Source organism: Gigantopelta aegis, chromosome 10 (genome assembly GCF_016097555.1).
Source record: "Gigantopelta aegis isolate Gae_Host chromosome 10, Gae_host_genome, whole genome shotgun sequence".
Classification (NCBI taxonomy): domain Eukaryota; kingdom Metazoa; phylum Mollusca; class Gastropoda; order Neomphalida; family Peltospiridae; genus Gigantopelta; species Gigantopelta aegis.
In genome coordinates this window covers 61,563,524-61,588,901 of record NC_054708.1, presented here as the reverse complement: position 1 = coordinate 61,588,901, position 25,378 = coordinate 61,563,524, and the positions used below count along the sequence as shown (strand labels likewise).

The following is a 25,378-nucleotide window of genomic DNA, read 5'->3' as shown; positions in this document are numbered from 1 at the left end:
GATAATTGCACATATCATCTGCACATGAATGAAATAAATGAAAGAAACTCGAAAGTTATTTTTAGATCTTGACGTATTAGCCAATCAAATAGGTCAATACAAATCGCTGTTCCTAAAACTCCCATGACGTCAGATCTGGTTCACATGTTTGGTTTGGTATGGCGATTTGGCGAAATGTTTCACAAGTGAATGAAAGTTCATTTTAAATAGCTTCACTACATTTTGTTTAAATTTACATACATCTTTCTCGAAGAAACGTTATTGGAGATAAAAACTGTTTGATCATTTGATCAAATTTTGAACAAAGAGAAGTATAATCTTAGAGTGTCCATACGGACAAAAGTTAGGACCTTTCTTTTACGTATCTAAAAATGGCAACAAATGGTGTGGATGGAGAGTCTAGTGCGGATAGAAATGTCGAGATCTGGAAGATAAAAAAACTTATCAAAAGTTTAGAAGCAGCTAGAGGGTGAGTATAGAAGTAACTCAATGGTTTTACGACAGAAATTGGGGAGTGGTGTGGGTCAAAACGTGACTGGCCGATTACCCATTCCCAGTCATAAGGTCTTCGGGTCATAGGTGTCGGAAACGGGGTGGGGGTGTGGGAAGAGGAAGAGGGCACTGCCTTCAACTTTGAAACTAGGGGGAGCACAATATGAATATGTGCCCCTCCCCCAGTTGCTGCCATCTTCCGACGCCTATGAATGTCCAACATGAAATTGGCTCAGATATCAAAATAGCAACATGTTGATATTACAGGGCTTGTTTGTAAATAGAGTCTACCAACCTGCAAAGAATCTTAAACGGAAAGAGTTCGACCCGTACACCCAATATCATAGGCTCTAAAGACTATAACCCTATCCCCAAAACTACCCTAACCATTGAAAGGGGAATACGGGTCGAACTCATGCCTCTAAAGCATCATTACTGATTGTATAGTTTTTAAATAAGTAAACTATATTGCACTAGCAGCTGAAGATCGAGCCTGATGTTTATTTTAAAAAGCTATTTGTTAAAAAACAGAAAAGATATATTTGTTAACAAAATAACAATGACTGGCTTCATAAATAAATATGATTAATATCCAGCAATTGGTTTGAAAACTACTTACTTGATAAACACCACCCGCCCTCATAACATTTTATAACATCATATGATACCTCTTCTCCCTCAGGTGTTATGTAATTATTAATGGACGATAAGTAGTCTGCCGTTCTAAACGAAGCTACCAATTTTTTTGCGACAACACATGATAAGAGTGCCTAGGATAAGAATGGCCAGTTTAACACAACAATGTAACAATTCCATTAGATGCTATGTAATCAGCTATTCTCGGACAAAGCACTTGAGTCACTTAGCATTGCTAATGCAGCAAATCTTTAAAAAAATCGAGATGCTAAATGTGATATAAGTCTACAATGTTTTCAATGCCCAGTAATTTTATATTAATAAAGATTTTTGTGTAAACTATATTTATTATAGAAGACCTTTGCAAAAGCAATCACAACTTATGAAATATTTCCCGACACACTAGTCGTATTGCAAGCATTTTCCTTTTTAGCGAAGAAAAGAATAAAAGCATCTGTCGTGACATTTTTCATTTCCGTACATAGTTTAAGGACCAGGGCTCCGTTCCACAAAGTGATCATAGCATTAAGATCACCTTAAGTGTGGTAGCTATGTACTTAAGTTGATCTTGTGGATAAGATTGCTTTGTGGGATGGGACCCAGTTAATTAGTGCTGCTTACTGCCAAATTTTTACAGTGGCCTCAAGCATGGGTTCGAAAGTAACCAGTAAACCTAGTAATTGGTGTACTGATTGTTAATAACATTGACCAATATGTTTAAATCAAATGCTTCATGATTACAGCTTTGAACAAACAACAAACATTTCGAGAAAAAGCAAGTGATATAAAATTTAATGTGAAACAGTTTATCATTTTACATATCGTCCAGCTGAAAATTTAACTGGCCTTGGTTTGTTTTTGTTTTTGTAAATTTTAACCTTTGGCGAAGTAATACAGGAAGTAAATATGATTTTGTTCAGGGCATTTACAATTTTATGTTGGCTATACCTAAGCCAAGTACAAATACTTGAAATTCTCCAAAAGTGTGTCCCTCTAAATTTGAAGTCATTTTCTATACCGACGCCATATAACCGTAAATAAAATGTGTTGAATGTGTCGTTAAATAAAACATTTCCTTCATTTTCTGTGATAATTTGGTTGGTGTCACTTGAATTTTTCAAGTGTGCTGGGAGGTCAGACTTTTCAATCTTTGTATATAACATCTTTCCTCTTTTGTTTCTGACATTTGAGACAAAAGTACAAGTAGTTCTATATAAATTATAACATTTAATTTGACCCATTTTACAGCAACGGCACAAGTATGATTTCCCTCATCATTCCTCCGAAGGATCAGATTGCAAGAGTCAACAAGATGTTGGCTGATGAGTTTGGAACAGCATCAAATATAAAAAGTCGAGTGAATCGACTGTCAGTGTTAGGTGCCATCACCTCTGTACAGCAAAGGCTCAAACTATACAACAAAGGTAAGTAGCAGAGAAAATGACAGATACCGTTCTAATATTACCATACATTTTAAAATTTTAGTGTTCATTCTATTTTGTTGTTAAAAATGTACACACATCTTTAACCTTATTTTCTTTTTCTTTCTTTTTTAACAATACAAATAAATTATGTAAAATATAAATAGAATTTCATTTAAAGGTTCATTTATTTACCCACTATCAACAGCTGAAATTGGAGGTAAGATCACATCACACATTTTATTGAGAGGATGGCCTATATTTATTTTTGCAGTGTATTTAGCAAAGTTTCTGTCAGAGGGCAATAAAATTAATTATCTTAAAATCTTGGAAATAAATTGATATATTTTTGAAATATTTGGATAGATTATAGTAAGGGAATAGTTTTTTTAAATTGTCAAAATGCATGAAATGAAGTGTCCCAATTTTAAAACATTTCAAACCATAAACGCCTAGTAAGGGCACTTATGGTCTGTTGTGTTTTAATGCATACCCTCAAATTATTGTCTGGCAGAAAGCCTGTTTAGATATTTAAATCAAATGAATTTAGACATTTTATTATTAAATTTGGTTAATTGTCGCATTTATATATTTCAGTGTTCTCGCTGGGTGAAAATTAAAGGAGGGCGGCCGCCAAGCATCACACCCTTCAAAATAAAAATAAATAAATAAACGAAAAGCAAAAAAAAAGGGGGGGGTGTGTGTGTAGTTTGGATACCATATTGTTGTGTGTTGGTAGACTTTGTGAAAAGACATACTCCTTATTTTGCCTACAAAAAAGTGCAAAAAGGTTTATAAATAGACTCGGTCTGACATTCACGGGCAGTTCCGGTTTTGCTGGACCGATCAAAGTTTTAATATTATTATTTTTAATAAAGATTTCAAGATATACGAAAAACAATAAAGATGTTTGTAAAGTGATCTCCTAATGTCAGATACATTTTTGTTATTTCCATCTTCATCGAATGAATCAATCGCTGTGATAAAATATTATCGCCAGCTGATAAAAAGTTTCGTTTTTGTAAAGGCGGTGTATATATTATTTGGCACTCAAGATAAATGATTTTAATGATAAACACTACCACTTCTGTTGTTTTTATAAGCGTTCATATCCACCCAAAATGAAAAGTTTACAATATTTTATAAAGAGCTGCTGAATAAACAGAATAACGGAAAGTAAAAATCATCAGTTACAACGAATTATATCTGCAACTGAGGACAAAATATCAAACGATAGTTAGTGGAAACAAAATGACCGTCCTGATCACGTGACAAATTTGGCGCCAAATAAGGGATTTTTTCAATCGGAGATTGCCGAATCCGTAAAAAATTAAATGTTTTCATTGCTTACATAAAATATAACTTTTATTGTGTCTATCAAACATACAAATGAATACAGATATTGGACAAAATAAGAGGCTATTAAAAATACTGTTAAATAACGTTACGGTAACTGTCGTAAATGTTTCGTTAATTGCTTTTTCGTACACAACGCAGCTTGTTTCCTTTGATGTCCAGTGTGCAAACTGATCATTGTTTTTTGTGTGGAAAAAAGTGTGCATTTGGAAATAGCGGAGATAGGTGCTGGAAAATAAAGAGGGGCGCTCAAAAATAAAGGAGGGCGGGGAACGTGAAAGGAGGGCGGCAAAATGGAATAGCGGGGCGGGGCGCCCCGCTTAAATGGAGCAGCAAGAACACTGTATTGAATTTATGAAACTATACAAATCCTGAACATCAGTTGTTCTATCAACTTGTAGCATATTTAGTGCTGCCGACTTATATTCCATTAGCTTTTTTTCACATTGTTTCTACCATTGTATTTTCTTTCAGTTCCTCCGAATGGTCTTGTCATTTATTGCGGGACAATCATCACAGACGAGGGTAAAGAAAAGAAAGTCAACATAGATTTTGAACCATTTAGACCAATCAATACATCATTATATTTATGTGACAACAAATTCCACACAGAGGTGAGTAACATACAAATAGAGAATAACTAGTTAATGACATAGAATAACACTTTTTTTTTTTCTCCTGTAAAGGTAAGAATGGGAAATTCCATAAGGCTTGGTGAACAGAAAATCCCATTATGCCTGAACATAATGAAGCCAACATCATTAACTAGTTACTATTTTAATCCTATAATCCAAATATAAAACCGGGCAAAACTATTATTTCTGTTTATTTCTGCTACATGGTACGATGACCGTAGAAGTCAAATGAACGATTATGCATGTGACATGACATCAAACTCGTAATTTGCTAGTATACGTTTATAGGACTAGCTCTGGCATTCACCATTTGTGCATTTCAAAAACAGCTGGCAAATTTTAATTTGGCAAAATAAATTCATAAAATAATTGGGGCGAAGCATAGCCCAGTGGTACAGCGCTCACTTGATGTGAAGTCAGTTTGGGATCGGTCCCCATTAGTGGGCCCATTGCGCTATTTCTCATTCCAGCCAGTGCACTACGACTGGTATATCAAAGGCCGTGGTATGTACTACTCTGTCTGTGGGATGGTGCATATAAAAGATCCCTTGCTGCTAATTGAAAAGAGTAGCCCATGAAGTGGCGACAGCGGGTTTCCTCTCTCAATATCTGTGTGGTCCTTAACCATTTGTCTGATGCCATATAACTGTAAATAAAATGTGTTGAGTGCATCGTTAAATAAAACATTTCTTTCTTTCTTTCATCAAATAATTGATATTTTGTTAGAAAAAGAACTCCGTTTCTGCTTGTTTTAAATTTGATAAATAAATTGGCAAAAGTTTCTACTGACCAACAGCGAGCACTGCATTTATGACTTTTCTTTAATTAGTCATTATATAATTGGCCAGTAGAAATGGTGGTTGCAGAATAAATTGTAGTTAACTTGTATAATAATATTCAGTTCTAGAATTAAGCTGGGATTCCATATGTACGATCACAGTAGGCTTATGCATTTTACTTACACAACCTTTAATTGAATGCATCACAATATTCAGCGCTTAACATCCAGCAGTGGATTTGTTGGATTTTTTCATGTCCCAACCAGTACCCCATGTTTTTGTGGAAATGTATTTAATAAATCCCTTACTGCTTTTTGGTAGGAGTAGCCTGTGAGGTGGCAGGGGTGTCCTCTTCATCCTCTTGTCCCAAGAGTGGAACAATCTAATAATGTTCAAACACCAAATAGCAATAGTTTAAAATGTCCTGAGAAACATATTTCTTTCTTCTTTTAAGGTAACATTGAGACTTTTTGGTTTAATTTCAGGCATTAACAGCATTGCTAGCAGATGACAACAAATTTGGTTTTATTGTTATGGATGGTAATGGTGCATTGTTTGGAACATTATCAGGAAACACAAGAGAAGTGCTTCACAAATTTACAGTAGACTTGCCTAAGAAGCACGGTAAGTTGTTCCATTCGGATTTTTGTGTTTGTGTTTCTTAGAGAACTTTGACCCAAATTTATGAGAGGTGGAACATTGTGTTTATTTTAAATATATGTTGACCGAGGATATAACATGACAATGTGTGAATGTAATTAAACATTTGCATATATCGTAAATATAGGGTGGGACATAGCCCAGTGGTAAACGCTTGCTTCATGCACAGTCAGTTTGGGATCGATCACCATCTGTGGACCCATGGCTATTTCTCATTCCAGCCCGTGCACCACGACATATATCAAAGGCCGTGGTATGTGCTATCCTGTTGGGGGGGGGGGGGGGGGGGGGGGGGGGGGGGATAGTGCATATAAAAGATACCTTGCTACCAATGGAAAAATGTAGCAGATTTTCTCTTTACGATTATTTATCAGAATGACCAAATGTTTGACATCCAATAGCCGATGATTAATAAATCAATGTGCTCTAGTGGTGTCATGAAAAAATTATTAAATGTACACTGCCTTTATTGCCAAGCTTTTTCTGCAGTTGTCTATAATTGTGCTATGTTCAGTAAGAGTGAAAAAAAATGTTTTTAAACTGATCGATTAGACATAACATGGTCGTCCATTAAGTAATAGCGTTGTAACTATTTTGTTCATATCTTTTCATAATTTGCCTTGTTAAATTTATAAGAGAAACTTCACGTTGCTGATGTATTTTGCAATAATAGATAATCTGGTTTTCAACAACAAATATGCCACAAATAGGTTCTATTTATATAGCTTTCTTTATAATCAGATACCAAGCCACTAAAGCTAAATGCTGTTTTGCTAAAGTTGAATGTTATTTTTAATTTTCTTTAACTTGTGTGTGATAGGAAGAGGAGGTCAGTCAGCGTTGCGATTCGCCCGACTCAGGATGGAGAAGCGACACAACTATGTGAGGAAAGTAGCGGAGGTTGCTGTGCAGCTGTTCATATCAAACGACAAGCCAAATATCGCTGGTCTTGTGTTGGCAGGTTCGGCAGATTTCAAGACGGAACTTAGCCAGTCGGACATGTTTGATCCTGTAAGTTTAACATACATGTAACCTGAATATTTATTTTCTATTATGCCATTACCAAATGTCAACATATTCACTAGCCCCTGTGCATGAGAAAAATGCCTTTTTCACGTAGATCTACTGAAAAATGCTAACCCCCATACTTTTGAAGCTATATTTGCACTACAAAATCGTAAGATAATTATTTTTTCATGAAGTTTATTGCTCACCATCAAGTTTCAAACAATAAGCACTGAAAATCACATACTTATCAAACACTACCATTGCATGTCAAATAGTTTTGTTTAAACAGGATGTATGCCAAGTTTAACGTGAGAAGATATTTTTAAAAGGGATATTAATGTTTCTAATTTATTTTAATCTGAAATGTAATGAAAGAATTGGAACGCAGGCAGGTGATTTTTTTGGTATTATTATGTATAATATTTACAAAGTAGATTTGATGTGATCTGAAATCTGAAAAATTACCTTTTTTTCAGTATGATAATTAGTTTTAACTTCAATAAAAAAAAAATTGCTTTTACTTTTAAATGGGTATCACTTCCCTGAAAGAGGAAAAGATCACTTTAAGATGCCATTGCAGTTAATTATGATAATTTGAACTGATGATGTATCTCTTCAATTTGTACAGAGGTTACAAACCCGAGTCATCAAGATTGTGGACGTATCGTATGGTGGAGAGAATGGATTCAACCAAGCTATAGAACTCGCCTCAGATTCACTAGCTAATGTCAAATTTATCCAAGAAAAAAAATTAATAGGTAAGTAGCAGTAAAGTGTGTGTTTTAATTTTAGTATATCTAACGAAGTTAAAATATGGTGTCAGTGAATATGAATATGTGTTTCTTTTAATTATTTCAAGGCTTGATCTTAAGAATTAAGTTGCCTCTGTCAATTTGGAACAATTTATCTCAAAATTAAAACCAAACATTATCCTTTCAACCAGCATAATTAGGTAAAGCCTTTGACCTACACTTATTCAAATTGCAGCTACTGCAGTTGCCATCAATGCTGCTTTTAAGTTGAAGCCCTTGTATGTAAAAAAACCCCACCATTTTTAAAAAATCAGATTGTGAATAAGTATCGAGGAAAAATGGTAAATTTTTTATATTTTACTCTTATCAATGTGAATATGACAATAGGTACAGATTTTAAATAATTCAAATTGTTATTTAATTGAGAATTTGCAAACCAATTATAACTGATTATAATTTCAGCTGATTCCCAGAACTAATTCATGTGCATAATTTAATGTATTTTAACCATATTTTTGTTTTTGCAGGTCGTTATTTTGATGAAATATCACAGGACACGGGGAAGTTTTGTTTTGGTGTCGATGACACGCTGAAAGCCATGGAGATGGGTGCAGTCGATATTCTTATTGTGTGGGAGAATCTCGACATGCAACGGTTTACACTGAAAAATCACCAAACAGATGGTAAGAGTTGTCTTTTTTAACAATTTTTAATTGATTTTGTCTGTTCTTAATAGTATGATGTTTTCAAGTCAGTAAAATGATGTTACCATCTGTGTAGCCAGTCATTTGACTTATCATTATTTGGTGAACGGTTATGGGATGGTTAACATGATTATTAAAGTTTTGTTGTTTTGACATTTCACTTTCATTTAATACCCCAAGTCTCATGAATGTGATTTGAAAGTAAAGTCACATAATTGTGTTAAGTTTCTTAATCCTTCAATGGACGGTTTTTTATATTTGGTAAAATTGTTCTCTAGGTAAATTTCAACTACACACTCATGTCAGGTTCATTCAGAAGTAGGTTAAATGATGTTTAGTTCCAACCAGTGCACCACGACTGATATATCAAAGGCTCTAATATGTACTATCCTGTCTGTGGGATGGTGGATATAAAAGATATCTTGCTACTAATGGAAAAATGTAACGGGTTCCTCTCTATGACTGTCAAAAATGACCATCTCTTTGACATCCAATAGCCAATGGTTAATAAATCAGTGTGCTCTAGTGATGTCGTTAAACAAAAAAATAAAATAATGTTTATCTCATGATTACTTACATATTAAAATGGTTAATCCTGTTTGCAAATTGATGCTTCTGTATAGTAGAATGTATGTTGCATGACTTGATATTCTCCATAACTGTCTTCTTTTATTTTAGATGAAAAAATTCTCTTTCTCAAACCTGAGCAAGAAAAAGACAAAACATACTTCACAGACAAGGACGTAAGTACCTAATGATAACTAGCCAAAACTAATACATGAATTCACATAATTCAGAAGAAAAACATAATTATCTAATTTTTTCTAAATTGTTTTTCTCTTCTTCCATTAGTAAGGTGCCTTTTCTAAAAGATATGTTTTGTTAGCACGGCTTTTTAGGATGATCTGTAAAACTGTTTTTGTGTTAAATAAGCATCACCAAGAGAGGTATTAACTCAATTCTTCTTTACAGACGGGTGTTGAATTGGAACTGGTGGAACAGATGCCTTTATTAGAATGGTTTGCAAACAATTACAAGAACTATGGTAAGTACTTTCATTAAATGGGTGAGTAACATGCTATGCCATGTTAGTTTTATGTCTGTATTTACAAAAAAAATCTGTTTAAAAGTATTGCCATATATCGCTGTGTATTGGAGAACTTTTCAAGTCTTTAAAGACCATCCTATAGGAAGAGGGGTCGGCCAATTCAGGGCTAGCTCTGGCACTCCCCAAATTCGCCAGTTGCGAATTTTGAAAGCAATTGGTAAATTTTATTTTAATTTGGCAAATAATTTTATGTATTTTCTGACATTTTTTAGAAAATAACTTGATTTCTGCAGTTTTTGAAGTTTAATACACAATTTGGCTAATTTGTTTGCTCAACCATAGCTAGCCTTGCAATTCAACAACGAAAATTCTAAGAAAATGTGTAATAATATGTACAGAAACAAAACACTGACAAGAACCCATCTGCATGTCAAGGTTTCAAAAGTAATTTGTAATTTGGGGTGGGGTCTATCTTAGTAGATCACTCGTTTAAGGTGCTTGGGTTGAATCCCTTCTCACATTGGAGTTTTTCTGGTACCAGTCAGTGACCCACAGTTAGTGAGATGACTCACAATAATATAATGTCATTACTTTCCTTTATATATACGAAACTGCATATGGTAGCCAACATTGATGCTGTTTCTTGAGGAAGATAGAAATAAAAACATTTGTGACAGAGTTATGGCCCTTGAACTTGACAAATAATTTTTTTTATGGGGCACAGTAGGGAACATATATTGCTTTAGGAGTACTGTCTGAATGCGTGTTTCATCAAGCACCACTGTACTTAAAATGTATATGATACCTGTAAAACTAGACATGTTATAAAAACATGCTGTTTCATAAAAAATTAGTCATGAAGTGCTCATAGTCCTTTTTTAGTGAATACTTTAGTACTCTTAGTACTTTAGTACTCTTATTTAATTATGGTTTATTGTTTAATTGATATATTGCATATAGTATTTTAACCATGTAATGTGTTTACATTTTCATCTATGGAATTTAGTTTGATATAGTTAAATTTAAAAATCATATGCCAGGGGTGTGTGATAATGTCGACACGCATTTTTAAAACCAAATTTTAAAAATTTAATACAAGTAGCCCATGCAAAAGCAACATTTTTAGGGTATACTTTTAGATAGATGGAGGGGTGGTAAAAAAAAGTATGCTTTGCGTGTATGTTAATCATCGTTTCATCTGTTTTATTCTTAACTTTAATTTTGCATCTAGTAGCGTTTGCAATTATAGATTTTTGTGCTCACATACAGACTACTGTTTACGATGGAAAGAATAATTGTGATTTCTTATCCCTTTTTGCAGGTGCCACTCTTGAAATCATCACTGACAGGTCTCAAGAAGGGGCACAGTTTGTCAAAGGCTTTGGCGGCATTGGAGGTATGAGACATTAATTTCTTTACTTCATCTAAAAATTTATCAATTTGTTCTCATTTTAAGTCCAAATAATGAGACATTACAGTTAGCTAAATTTATTAGTGTCCTACCAGTACAAACGGAGGGGACAATAGGTTTCATCTCAATCCGTTTGTCGGTCCCCCTGTCCAGATATTTTTTTTCCACCAGTGCCTCAAGACATTAAGTTGAAATTTTGTATATAGCTTTATCACAAACCATTATAGATGATGAATGACTTTTATGTCGATTTACCCATGTTTGACAGTTTTGACCTTTGAACTTAGGAGATAAGAAAATTGGTTGGGCTTGGTAGGGGACATATACTGCTTAAGCAGTACTTTCAGAATTTTAACACAGTAATCCTTGTTTCTTCTCTGTTTTATATATATATATAATATTTATCATATACATACACTGTTTATACTATTTCATATTTCACATTGTGACCATTTTGTGCTAAATGCATGTGTTCCATTTCACCCAGTCTAAATTAGAGCTGTGGTAAATAAAGAGATTGATTAATGCTCTACCGCTGGCCCAATACCCCACTTGTATTGTTGTGACTTGTGACCATGCTGTCAAAATACCCAAGATCATAGATTTGACAAACAGGACATTTGTCTCTCAATGCAGAGTAATAAGATTTTTGTTCTTCATTTTGTCTTGGTTTTTTTTTTTCATCATATTGACTTGTTAATTATGACATATGTTTAGGCTACTTTTGGCTTGCATTTCATATCAGGAATTTTTTTTTGTATTTTTTATCCTGTTCATCAGATATAATTCAGATATATCACTTCTTTTTGTAATTTCTTTTCAGGCATTTTGCGATATCAAGTTGATTTCCAGGGTATGGAATGCAATTTTGATGAACTTGGTGAAGACTACGATCTAGATGATTATTAAATCTGTATGTGAACGCGAGTAACATTGAAACCTTGGTCACGACACTGAAGATCACTCAAGGGACCCAACTCTACAGCCTTCTAAACTGCAGCAGAGTACTGCTGTGTCATGCTTTGTACTCCGCAAAACTGATTTTTATCTCAGGATCTTGTCCTTAGTTGTACGATCATCATTAAATTGTTTCTTACAGATCTTTCATTGTGGGAAGTAAGTCATAGCAGTGTGCTATACATTATGGATTTTGGAAACTTTATTTTGGATACATGCGTTTGGAGTAGTTGTGCTAGGAGAAGGAAAAGTGGTCTGGTTGGTGAAATTACAGAAATCAATTCCATAACAAATTTGGTTTTGATGGCGTCTGAAGATATTTTATGTAACCATGTGCCAGACGTTTCTGCTTTCATTCTGTTACAGGACTGGGATTTTTTTTTTTTTTTTTTTTTTTTTATTTTTTTAAAGCTCTTGGACTCGTAGGAATATACTATATTACTGTTATTATCAAAACACTTCTGTTGCATCTTGTGTTATTTCAGTGTAACAAAAAGAATTATAGCTTGTGGATCTATTAATGTTTTATAATAAAGTAGCATGTTCCACTTTTCCAACATGTCCTGCAAAAGATTTGTATTTTAGTTATCCATGGATCTGTAAAAACATTAACCCAAATGTCCCAATTGTTATTTTTAAAATAGATATCACGTAAGCATGTATGCTATATGAAATATAAATGACTTGAAAATTTTATTTTGCTTGTGTACTTGCTCAAGATTTTAATTATTTGACGCGTTATGGTGGGGAAGTGGGAAGTTTTTATTGTTTGGAATAATGGGAAGGGCTTTTTTTGCGAATGATAGGAAAAATATAAGTATTTATATTCCCTCCAGTAGTCGTTGATGATTTTTACTTGGTAACTATGGTGAAGGTTTATTTGTTACACTGAAATTAAAACTAGATATGATGGTGGGGTTTTTTCCCCTAACATTGTTGAAGCATGCAAGATTAAAAGCTGTGCTGTTGCTTTCAGCCGAAATCACTGAGCTCACTGTGTTTACCTATTGAAGAACATTTCTCAATGATCCTAAGAAGATTCTGTTCAACAAAAACAGAATATTTTTTGTCTTTGGAGAAGATCAATCTCAAAATGTTAACTGTATTAAATTTACAGTGTTGAAGATGTGGGCCAGTCTATTTTTTATACATGAATCAGAAGTTTGCCATTCTTTCAGTACATGTTACAATGAATTATTGAAATTTAATAAAATATTTATTTGTCTGTCTTGTACATGAATGTAACAACAAGCTTTATTGACAAAGCTTTCAAATAATGTTTATTTTTGTTGCTTAAGTAATATATATATTTCTGTTTATTTAAAAAAAAATTGTTAATATTATGGATTTTTTTTTTAAACACTATTTCACAAGCAGTTCACAATCCCCAGAAAATGATTTGTAAAATGTTTGCCAATATGAGACTAGCGAGTTGATAAAGACATTAAAAATTGGTTATGGAGTTGTAAATAGTGTTTATGTTTGTTTTTGTAAATATTTGTAAAATGTCCATATGCTTGGGCAAATTGTTTTAGAACCTACAACCTACAAACTGTGGTGGCAAAAGAGGTGTTGCCAATACTTGTCAACATCAGCCACTTCAAAGGGAGGGATTGGGGGTACATATTTACCAATTTTTGTTTTCTAACATTTTGCTTTTTTTATTTTCAAGCAAATAAGTACAAAAACAAAAGAGCATTGTCTTATGGGTTCTGTGTCTTTTATTATAAAAACAAACATTTATTAACCAACATTTCAATAACTGTTCAGAAATTAATTCAGAAATTTTTCAAACACAAGTTGTGATTATAATTTTCTTTTGTAGCATTTCACTGCAGTCTTCCACATTTTGACACAGTTATTTACTGTTCGTTAAGTTTTATTTTCTAGTCCAGAGATAACATTACCTATATTTTAACCTGTTTTTTTTCTTTCTTTTCTTTTTTTTTTCTTTTGTTCCTATGATGTAAGTGGACAATCTGGTTAATTCCCCGAGTCTGGACTATTGTGGTTTGGGGAATGCCTGTTGTATAATCTGGTTAATTCCCCGAGTCTGGACTATTGTGGTTTGGGGAATGCCTGTTGTATAATCTGGTTAATTCCCCGAGTCTGGACTATTGTGGTTTGGGGAATGCCTGTTGTATAATTTGTTTAAACTGTACATGTTCATGTGAGAGTGTATATCACTGCATTCATTTTGTTATTAAATGGAGATGGTTAGATGGTGTAAAAGTAAAATGGCAAAAAGAAACATACATACACACCTATCCCCTAAAATAAATATCTTTTGCACTGATAAATGCTCATATCCGGAATTATGTAGGTGCTCTGTAAGTTTTGATATGTTCAGGCAGAATGCATTTTTATTGCAGCCGAAATAACAGAACCTGTATGTATTCTTTTCACCCATTAGGGTTAGGATTAGTTTCAGAATAAGAATTCTTGAGTATCTTGTAACTTAAAAATAACACATGGTGGTGTCAAATTAATGTGACAGCTACTGTCACACACCCCACCCCACCCCATATGCTCCTTTTATATGTCGGTGTGTGACAGTGTTTTTGTTGTACAGGGGTCTGTACAGTCAAATCTATATAAAGGAAACCTTTATTACAACTTCTTGTCTCTAAAGAGTATTTTAGATGTGTCCCTTCTGCATCTTAAAACCATGTGATATACAAAGGTCATCTGCTGACAAGTCGGTTAATAAAAGTCCCATGAATGCCACAATTGTAAATTAAATAATTTACGTAGAATAATAATTATAGCATTTGAAATTATTGCAAGAATATTTAAAAGAAATGGCCTGAATTAAATCTTCCTCAATGGGTATACCACAAGGTTTGAAATTTAAAAGTACATGGTGGTGGTGGGGGGGTGGGGGGGGGCGAGGTGGTAAGTTGAGGTTTAGTACATGTTTGGTAGATTATATTGTGAACAATTAAAAGACATGATAATTTGTATGAACCCAGTTATGTACTGCCTGATAGTGCATTTAAAACATCTCTTGCTGCTCGTGGAAATGTTTAATCATGAACGTCTGTTGCACTGCAAATGGTATTCTCAGTATGTTTACATATATAAATTGTCAAATGCCCAATATAATGTGTTTGGGTGCCTTAAACATTGTCATCATTCATTTATCGAAATATGTATCACATGATCATCAACAACATTTTGTTAAATAGGGAGTAACTTGCTTATTTTGAAAAATATTTTAATTTTTGTTTGTACAAAGATGACTTGTAGTTGATGCTATTAAACCATGCTACTGTTAAGTAATGATTGTTAATTTAGTTCATTCTTCAAAAGTGCATTCACACAGTGTAATATTTGAGTATACAATATTAAAATCGGCATTCAAAGCCACTTATTTTTGGTGAATAATACTACGTCAAAACACTGAATAAATTGCCTGTTAAAATGATATACCTTGTGTATGATAAAAAAAGAGAGAGAGAGAGAGAGAAATTGTCTACTTTGTTAATATTATGGCTGCAACAATGACAAAAATAGTAGCTGGAAAGTGAAAACCTTTGTTAAAATTCCTGAACTATTTACCTTTGTGTCATGCAATATTGAGAAGGAAAGATAAAACAACTTTGTGTTTTGAAGTATCACTGTTGTAGAACCTGTTTTCCCTGAACTAGTAAAAAACATAGGATCTTTAAATGCTACAGAGTGTTAACTACACGTTACACTGTAAGAGCACTTCTTTTAGCTTTTAATAAATGTATTTGATGGGTAAATACTGAATTAATAACAAAACAGAAAAAATAAAATATGATTTTTTAAAATCATTATAGCAAATGGTTGTTTGTATATCATATTTTGATCACTGCACCTTTGTGTTACATTGATAGCCAGTGATGCGTTTACCAAAATCAGATTCATCCAAATGGATGTAGATCCATTTGGACAATCCAGAAAGGTATTCATGAAAATAATACACAAAATATGCATTATACAACTTGATTTGACCTGATAAGGCAATCCGACGCCATATATCCGTAAATAAAATGTGTGGAGTGCGTCGTTAAATAAAACATTTCCTTCCTTTTTTTTGATAAGGCAATTTTTTATCTTGACTGTTAAAACTCATTCTTTTTTTGTAATTACATAGCCAATTTACTGGTATTTTAAATAAAATTGCCCTGTGTTTGAAGTAATAGTACTAAGTGTGTGCATTGGTAATTGCTTCTGTGTTTAAATCAAACTGACCAGAGATTATAATAACATTGTTAAATGAGTGTATTCATAATTGTACAACTTGTAAGAATTATTACATGATCTCAAAGGACATATAGCTGAAATTAACTCTGTTAACCTGTTCATTTATTGAGCCCACTTTAATGCTTCTCTTCTAGAACGACATTTCTCTGTGTTATTTAGGATGTTAAAATCAGTTTTTGAAATTTTTGTGTAAGGGTTAACTATAGCTGATATAGAATCATTTTTCTCTTGTCTATGCAATCATTCTCATTTGTTTGGTATCATAGGAATTCTTTTTGACATACCTCAAAATAAATTGTCAGCATTTAAGTTTTTTCCCCGATTTTTTTTCTTCTTTTTTTTCTTGTTTTTTTTCTTTCTTCTTTCTTTTTCAAAGATGTGTACAATAGTTTAAAACAGTGCATATAACGTTCAGTACCCAATTGCAAACCTGTTGCTGTTCATATTGGGCTTTGTAAATCTCACATTATCACTGGTACAGTGATCAAGAATTCTGGAACTTCAAATCATTTCATTCTCTTTACAGTGTCCTGTTACCACTGCTGTTTGCACTTACAACTCATAACTTCGACATGTAGTTCTGATTGCTTGAATATGTAACTGTAAACAGTCTTTAAACATTAATGCAGACATTTATGCTGGCAAAAACTAATAAATTTGTGGTATTTTTTCAGAAAAGATACTTTCCAATATGATTGTATAAATAACATTTCTATTAATATAAAAATCCTTCACTAAAATAAATGAAAATAACAAATTCACAGAATATAATTTACTAATACCGAATATTTACTCGCTTAACCAAGTCTTATATTTAGTACCACGACTATGGTTGACAATAGACACTTTCTGCACCATCACTTTGGCTTCGTACACAACAAATATAACATATCCAATGGTAATTATTTCTTATGTTATATTTGATGATTGGTACGTTTTCCTTTCACCTTTTTCAACTTAAACTAAATAATTTGTCTAAAATTATGAAAAATAAAAGCATACCAACATGTAACCTGTGTTATCTGCTCAGTGTGCAACTTGGAACTATTTTGACCGTCTTTAAGTAGATTGGGCATTTTGCTTCTTCTTTTTTATTTGAATGATGTCATTATTCGGATGACATCTTCTTCATCGCCCTACAATAACAGTAAACTGGGTACACAACTCTTCCATTATCAGAATGCCAAAAAATGTGCAATGCCTTTTTCTTTTTTTAAGATTATTTATGCATCTCAACTTTGTTTAAAAAAATAATTTAATTTTTAAAATTGTACCATTTATGAAATATGGATTTGAAGTAAAATTACAATATGATATTAAGATATGTTGCATTTATTTTGTACAAAGCCAGAATGGTGGTGTGGAAATTGCCTGTTGTTGACCTTAAGTTGTGATATTTCAGACATGACTGATTATAACTGAATATAGTTAACAGTAAAACTAGTCTTCGCCAATCATATGACCCACCATGACCCATGCTCAGGCCTGTAGGAATGATGCCTAGTAGGGGATCTCTGGTTGGGGGATGGGGGGCACAAGCTATATTAGCTTTATTTTATATAGCCTAGGATAAAAATGTACATTTTCTTCAGCCCTGACCCTCGCACCCCCACCCCCACCCACCCACCTCCCAATTCCTACAGGCCTGATGCTTAGAAATGTACAGTTAAGTTAGTGGGGTACTCACGACCATTTGTCATAAATTAATAATGGTTGTGATAATCATAGCCTAGTCGCACGCCTGTTAAGACTAGCGTATAATTATACTCAGGAGAATTCATGCTAGTTTTTTTAGTACATATTTATGTCATTGTGGGAAATTGGAAATGCTATGTATTAACAAGTCGGTAAAAAAGAAAACTGTTACAGCAAATGGAAATTTTAAATAAAAAAAACTTGTAGGTCATATGTACTTTGACAGAAATGACTGCTCCCTTCAGCTTTCCAAAATAATGAAATAGGTTATATTCTAAATAACAGTAGATGAGTATCTGAAACTGAGCTTGCAGCAGGTGAGAATGCATTCTCATCACACTACCAGCAAATGTATTATGGTAATACAGTTCAGTGGCAGATCCAGAAAATCCATTTGGGGTTGGGGCCAAATGACATGAGGAGGAATGCCATGGGAACTTTGGGGGAGGTTTGAAGAGGGATGAAAATAAATGTATAATAAAATTATAACTGTCGCAAAATTTAGAGGGGCCTAGGCCCTAGATCCGCCTCTGCAGTTGATAAACTAATACACTAGCCCAGACCACAAATTGACTAGCCTGAGTTTGTCAAACCCTGCCACCAGGTGATTTGGGGTGTGATTTGAGAATAGCTTGATGTTTGCGACAGCATTCTCGCTTCATTGAAACTTTCAACAGTATGTTCTTAGTACCAGAACAGAACTTTGAAAACTCGCTCGAAGGAAAGTGCCAGGCATTTTTCGCTAAATGTTTGTAAATTATTTCGTCTGGTTCCCATATTAGTCATTCAGTTTACTGTGTAGCATAAAATCTAATATAGTGAGCGTTAGAAATAAATGGCTGGCTCAACATAAACCAGACTGGACTAAAAACTTTAGTGAAGTCTGTAAGAGACTTGAATTTTAAATTTCAAATTTCTGAATAAATGCCCTGTTTTAAGAAGACACAGACTTAAAGGATTGTGTCTAAGAAGTTTGATATTATGTGAAAAAATTGTGTGTCATAATCATGCACTTGATTTGTTGATGTCATGATAATAGAATGGGACATAACTAGTCAACAATGTTGACTTTAGTAAGCAACATTGGAAGCAGAATTTCAAAAGGCTACGGGTTTAACTGATGAATGTGTGTTTAAACATTAAAAACTGCCATTTTAAATAGGTATGTTTTAATGTATTTGTTGTATCAATATATTTTAATTTCTTACTTCTGACATTATCTGGTAAACACAGATGGTGACAAAGAGGGAAATAAGTTTATCAAAACAAAACTATAATAATAACGGGGCCTAATGAGCTATTTTGACGGTGAAATACTTAATAATCAGAATTTGTTTTCACAAAAATTGATATGAAATTCCAACTATTAAACCAAATTTTGTTATTAAAATAGTCTACCTTTTTATCCTACTACTTACAGAGATAAAGTTATAGCTCTAAGCTTCCTTGCCATTTGTTGTCTTAAAATATAGGCTATATAGCCAAGTTAAAGCTTTTTTTTACTTCTTTTTTTCCCTTCTCTTCTTGTCTAATTTTCTTTTTTGAGGGGTTTCTGATGGATATTTCTTAAAGATAAATTAATAAATATTGGAATATTAAATTGCTGCTTAAAATTTGTTAAAATATAATTATTGTTTTGTCTGTTTGCTGGATGTTGGAAATGTGATATCTTGGAAGAGTGGTTTTACATTATTTCAGAAAATTTCAAGTATTGTGTATTGTAGAGAAAAGCAATTAAATGGTATATTCTTTTTTCTTTCTGTTTTTTAAATTTTAGTTATTACACATTCAGCAAAGCTATTATGATTGTGGCTTGCTTGAAGATTGTGTGTATAACATGAGAGAAGAACATTATTTTTCTGAGACACTTTGATTAACAAAATTATATAAGGAAACAAGTTGGGCATTTATTTTGCCTTATGTATGAGAGGCCAAATAAAAAATAAATAATCAACAAGACTGTTGTTGTTGTCAGTTGCTCAATATTAATGATTAAAAAAAATCCTTTAGATGAAATTTTGATTTGTGTTGTCCATCTCAAAATAAACAATTTAGATTTTATAGCTGAGATTTCATTTAGCTTCATAAAATACTACTTGTAAAGTTTAAAAATAAAAAAGTAAATACAGTTGTTAACAATAATTACAGGAATATGGGTGGGGGAAGTAATATTGCCAAGGAATCAAAACTATTGCCATTTTAGTTTGTGGGAATAATATGGCAATGGTATAATGTATCTCGCCAATAATTTGGGCACAATAGAGACTTGTCTTTTCCCAAGTGCAGGAACGGCGCTTTTAGTTATACACAGTGTAGAAAGGTTTCAAAAAGGGGGTGGGAGGCACACACATATATAAAAAAAAAAATTTTTTAAACTGCTGCTGCTATAAAGTAGGGGGCATCACCACCCCCACCTCCTCTGCTTCCTACGCCAGTGACCAGTACTGTCATTAACAGCTGATGGAGAGTTGTCAATAATATTCACAAGTATATTTCAGGTTATTTTATTCTATTTAAACTTAACATTTCATTGGATTTTTTAAGTGAAATATTTTGAGATCAGCAATTTTTTTTACTTTATTTAAGCTTGATTTTTTTTTCGGGCACCAACGTTTAAAACCCTGCATGTGTCCAAAAAGAAACTGAAAACAATAGGCTAATAGGTTTAACTTCAGAGTGCAACCACCGAGATAAACCCTGCCACAAACCAGGGGCAGATGCTGGATTTTGTAGAGGAGGGGGTGGGGAATTTTTTTTATAAAAAGGGAAATTTTTGTTTGTCAGTTGCAAATGAGCGCACCTCTAACACCCTCAAGGACAATTCTTATGATTAAATTAATGCATAAAACTTAATAATCCAGTTGAATAATTATAAAATTGAATTGAACTGCATTAACCTCGCAAACATTTCTTGTACAGTCTGTGGTAGCCAGGGCAGAGCATGGGGTCCGTAACGGGCATAGGCTGAGGCAAATGGTCCGCTTTCAGAACTAAAACACAGGTTTATAGAGTTTCTGGTGGTGCAAAAACAAAATAGAAAAAGGGTCCACTTGGTTCATATTCGACCCCCCCCTTCACCCCCCACCCCCCCCCCCAGGTCCAGATCACGCTACGCCCCTGCATAACCTAACTCGGTCACACACTCGCACCCCATACACACCCAAACAATGTGATTGGCCACTCAATATAACATCCTCGCTAAGCCAATGCCTACGTACCACAACTCTGGTAGCGACCGCAGCCGCCGCTAGGGGCGCAGCTGCGCCCATATTCCGAAATGTCACGAGTTTGGTAGTGTTGTTCAAGGCCAGAATACGCTTATTTTGATGACGATTTTGCACGGGTTTTTTGTTGTTATGACAAATACACACCTTCCGATTGATGTATATCGTGTTTCCGAAGTTGAACGACTACAAAAAGACTTTTTGAGGCAAGTGAAATTTTGAATACGTCTTATTTTGCCCCAAAAAGGGCGATTTCACTGAGATATTGATAGATATATATAGTAATATAATAAAACAGCATAAAAATATTTGTTTGGTAATTTAAAAAAAAAAAGCAATTTAGTTTATCTCGCCTTCATGTAAAATTCTTTAATCCCATTGGTTGTTTGCCGTTGGACAAATCCCTTATCCCCCTGTGGGCGGAGCAAAATTCTCTTATACCCCGTCTGTAATTTCCAACAGTTTCCAGCCGCCCCAGTTAATGCTAAAGCAATAATTAGATTATAAATAACATTGATAATCAACCAAGTATACATAATTAATTTTATTTTTACTATAAAATACACTATTTCAATACTTTTAAAAGCTGCAATGTTGAACTCGGTCACCTAATTACGGTCGTGGTGTTATTGTATTAATGCGCGATTAGCAACAGTTGTTGTTTTTTTTAATATTTTAATTTTTTTACTACATACATTTCTAATAAAAAAAGAGTGTTTTTTATTTTTGTTATTAATATCTGTTTCAGACAATTTCGTATTACAAACATTTGAAGTTAAAATCTCGTTTATCGACGGAACTATTTTTCGTCACTGGCAAGTGGTTTCGTTCGCGTCCGCGTGGTACGGCTCCGTTAATAAATTGTTAATTTTCTGGCGTTATTTTGATTATTTGGCTATATGGTTTAACATGTCGGCAAGATAAATTCGTTTTAGAAGCATCTCTCGGGGTATATGGCTTTTTATGTACCTGGTGTGTGCTCTTTTACCCCCTCGCCTTCGGCTCGGGGTAAAAGAACACACAGAGGGTACATAAAAAGCCATATACCCCTCGTGATGCTTCTACAACTTATATTAATTCGACATCGAAAATATTTCAAGGGAGGTAACTCTGACCCGCAACAGCGAAAATGTAGAACTTCACAGCAGGGACACATTTTGATAAAATTAAACGTATTTGATGCATTGTTATTGTTTATCCACCCATTATTAACTTTTTGGGTAGAATATATATCATACTGAAGCGTTATTTTTAGAAGACAATGCATATTTAATTCAAAATAACTTAAAATAATGTTTTGCTTATCATGATGACTCAGCAGTTTCTGATAGCTGAAGTTGATTTTAAAAAGCATTTTGATAATGCATAACTATTCAAATATAGACGTAAATCTATTTTTATGTAAATCATTTGAATGAGTTTAGCATATGACTGGATCAGTTTTATACAAAAGAATAGTATTAATGCAATGGAAATAAATTAAACAGAGAATTTGTACTTTTTAAGTCTGTTATATTTGTAAATACCTTTTTGAAAGAAAATGTTTCAGGTACCATAACTTCTCACATTGTGACACAAACTTCAATTTTTTGGTAACCAAGTAACATTAAATTCTAAGTATAATTATACTTTTTCATCACTTCATCAATGAATATTACTGTTAAAAATGGTAAAGAATTAATTGTTTGTAAAAGATACTAAAAGTAAAGTGAAAATAACTACATACAGAAAAAAACATTTGAAGGTGTGTTTCATCTGATGCAATGAATATTTCTGTTTGCAAATATTATGTCAAACTAATTACAATATTTGAAACAAAAAGATAAATAACCATGGTCATAATGGGTATTTTTCTTTATTCCAGGAAATGTGTAGTCTCTGTGCGTCTATGGAGAAACCTGAAATGGAAACGGAGTGGGAGAGTACACGTGGCTATGAGACAACTTTCAGTAGATTCAATTATACTTCAAGCTTGATGCTATTATGTTTTCTGTTTCCAACTGTGACAGAACCTGGAACAGAAATGAAGTGTGTGACAATAATTCATAGACAAATTTAGACTAATACTCTTACATGGATGCTAAATTTGGTAGATCTAGCCATAAATGTTTTATTATAATTCAAAGTGGTATATAGTTATATTTATAATAATTCATTGTTTGAATTTGTTTTTATAAAGCACTTTATTGAACTAAAATAATCATAGCTGCATTTAGTAAATTATTTAGCACACATGTGTGACTGCTGTCTAATGCCTTAAGTGTTTCAGCTGCTAAAATATGTTTTGGGGATATTTTTTCTGGATAGAAATTTACCTTTCTGATATTGTACGAGTGTTTGGACATTCCTTTCAAAGGTGAAATATGGCTACTTATATTGCTTTGTTTCTAATAATGATATTGAAGGTGTAAAGTATGTAAATATTTTTGTAAGAAATTGATTAAACATATTGGCCAATCATTGGCATTCGTCGTGTGATAAGTTTTTACTGGTTTGAGTTAAAAGACTGGTACATATGATAAGTTTTATTGCATCTTTTATTGAAATCTTCAAGTATTCAATATTATTATGAGTCTAGGTAAATATATATATATATATATATATATATATATATATAAAATATTTTGAAACAAGAAGCTTATTTTTTATGTAACGTGTATCCACTTTCCATCTGCGATCTAAACCTTTATGTTTTCCTTTTTATTATTGGTCTGGATGTACATTATTGTATAAGCGTAAATAAATGTGAACTGTAAATGTTATTCTGATGTAACATTTGCATCAATTATTATGTCATTAAATTACGTATTCCAAGATTCCTGTGTTTTTTGGTCATTTTGGAGCGGTTTCGAACCTACCCCAAGAATACATATGTTATCAGAAATAATAGTAACCCTTTATATTTTCACTTGAAATTTTCAGAGATGCAACATTGATAACATGTATAAGCTTACAACAGAAATTTCTCTGTTATTTTTTGGTTTACAAAAGTGGACGTAAATGACAATTAAAATCGTCATGTCGGCCATCTTTGGTCACAGAAGTACAAGGCTACTACAACTTTATTTTGCTTCATTTGGATAATGTAGTGATGTTTTTTCAATAAGAGCAGCATATTTAATGAAACTATGACCATAAAGAAAAATAATTAATTAATTTTTTTTTTGGTCTGCGGTACCTAACTCTGGCATCAACGGTCCTGATAACAATCAAACAAACAATCAATTGATACTTACTTCTATCGATATATCCACTCAACACTTCTAGAAATAAAACATTGCCACAAAACAGCACAGTACTTAGCTGTCGTCATAGGTAGGATTAGGCCTACTATTAGCTCCATGCACAGATATTTTACATTTATACACATTTAACATAAATATGATTATTAAAGACCAACAGCGATTCAGTTTGCACATTCTGAAGTTAAAACAATAGTCTGAAGAATGTACGTCATATCGCTTTGACATCAATAAGTATATTAAAGCATATACTTTAAACTTGCATGCAGCTTCCTTGTCCGCTTGCGCGATATCAGTTTAAGCTTGTTAATATACACAGCAATAGTTAAAACATCCCCCGCCGCCCACCACCCCTACAAAAAAACAAAACAAAAACCCACACAAGAAACCACAAAAAAACACCTACATTGTCGGATCCAGAGGGAGTGGCGTTTGAAGTGCCCTTTTTATTTAAAACCTTTCTTTTTTTAAATTATAGTCATCCACAATAGCTAAATGCAACACTATTTCCTTGAAAACGCGTCTCTAATCATCCTTAATTATTAAAAAATTGTAATAATCGGGGAACATGTCGTCCCCCCCCCCACCCCCCCCCCCCCCCAAGACATTTGCTCGATCTTTTAAAAGATTGGGAATGCGGATTACTTAATTGTCTTCAACAAACTCAAATTACCCTTTTAAAAAATGTGACCCCCATTTCTTTACAAAATCCTTGATCCATGATTTTGTAGGGGTGGGAGACACAAATTCTAAAAAGGGCAAGTTTGAGTTTGCCGAAAGTAGGCCTAGATGAGCTAAGTACCGATTTTTTTTTTTTTTTTAAATATTAAAAGACGCGTTTTCAGGCAATATATGCCTAGTGTTGTATATTGTGGAAAAACATTCAAACGGGTGGAATGGGAGAGTCACGTGGCCACGGTGCCCTAACCCACTTAGTCACCCCCAAGCCCATCTTCATAAATCAAGGCTAATATTCGTTCCTCGTATTCCGCGCTAGTAGTGAATATCAGTAATCTTGACTACATGTATCAAGGCTGAATACGAGGAACGAATATTAGCCTTGATTTATGAAGATGCCCCAAGCCGAGATAGCGACTTATTTTTTTGTTCTCGAACAAAAACGTT

General features: G+C 33.4%; 1 protein-coding gene and 1 long non-coding RNA gene across 2 annotated transcripts; both read left to right on the top strand.

Moving 5' to 3' along the window:
- The first annotated feature begins 148 nt into the window (after positions 1-148).
- Positions 149-19,741, top strand: LOC121384183 (eukaryotic peptide chain release factor subunit 1-like). Its single transcript, XM_041514450.1, has 11 exons — positions 149-469; positions 2,377-2,552; positions 4,380-4,519; positions 5,805-5,943; positions 6,800-6,990; positions 7,616-7,745; positions 8,267-8,422; positions 9,122-9,186; positions 9,416-9,488; positions 10,813-10,887; positions 11,726-19,741. The coding sequence occupies exons 1-11, from the start codon at positions 372-374 to the stop codon at positions 11,809-11,811; spliced, it is 1,329 nt and encodes a 442-aa protein (XP_041370384.1). The 5' UTR covers positions 149-371; the 3' UTR covers positions 11,812-19,741.
- A 2,264-nt stretch (positions 19,742-22,005) lies between these two features.
- On the top strand, positions 22,006-23,594 carry LOC121384017. Its single transcript, XR_005959329.1, has 2 exons — positions 22,006-22,183; positions 22,876-23,594. It is a non-coding gene; the product is annotated as an uncharacterized LOC121384017 (long non-coding RNA).
- The last annotated feature ends 1,784 nt before the right edge of the window (positions 23,595-25,378 follow it).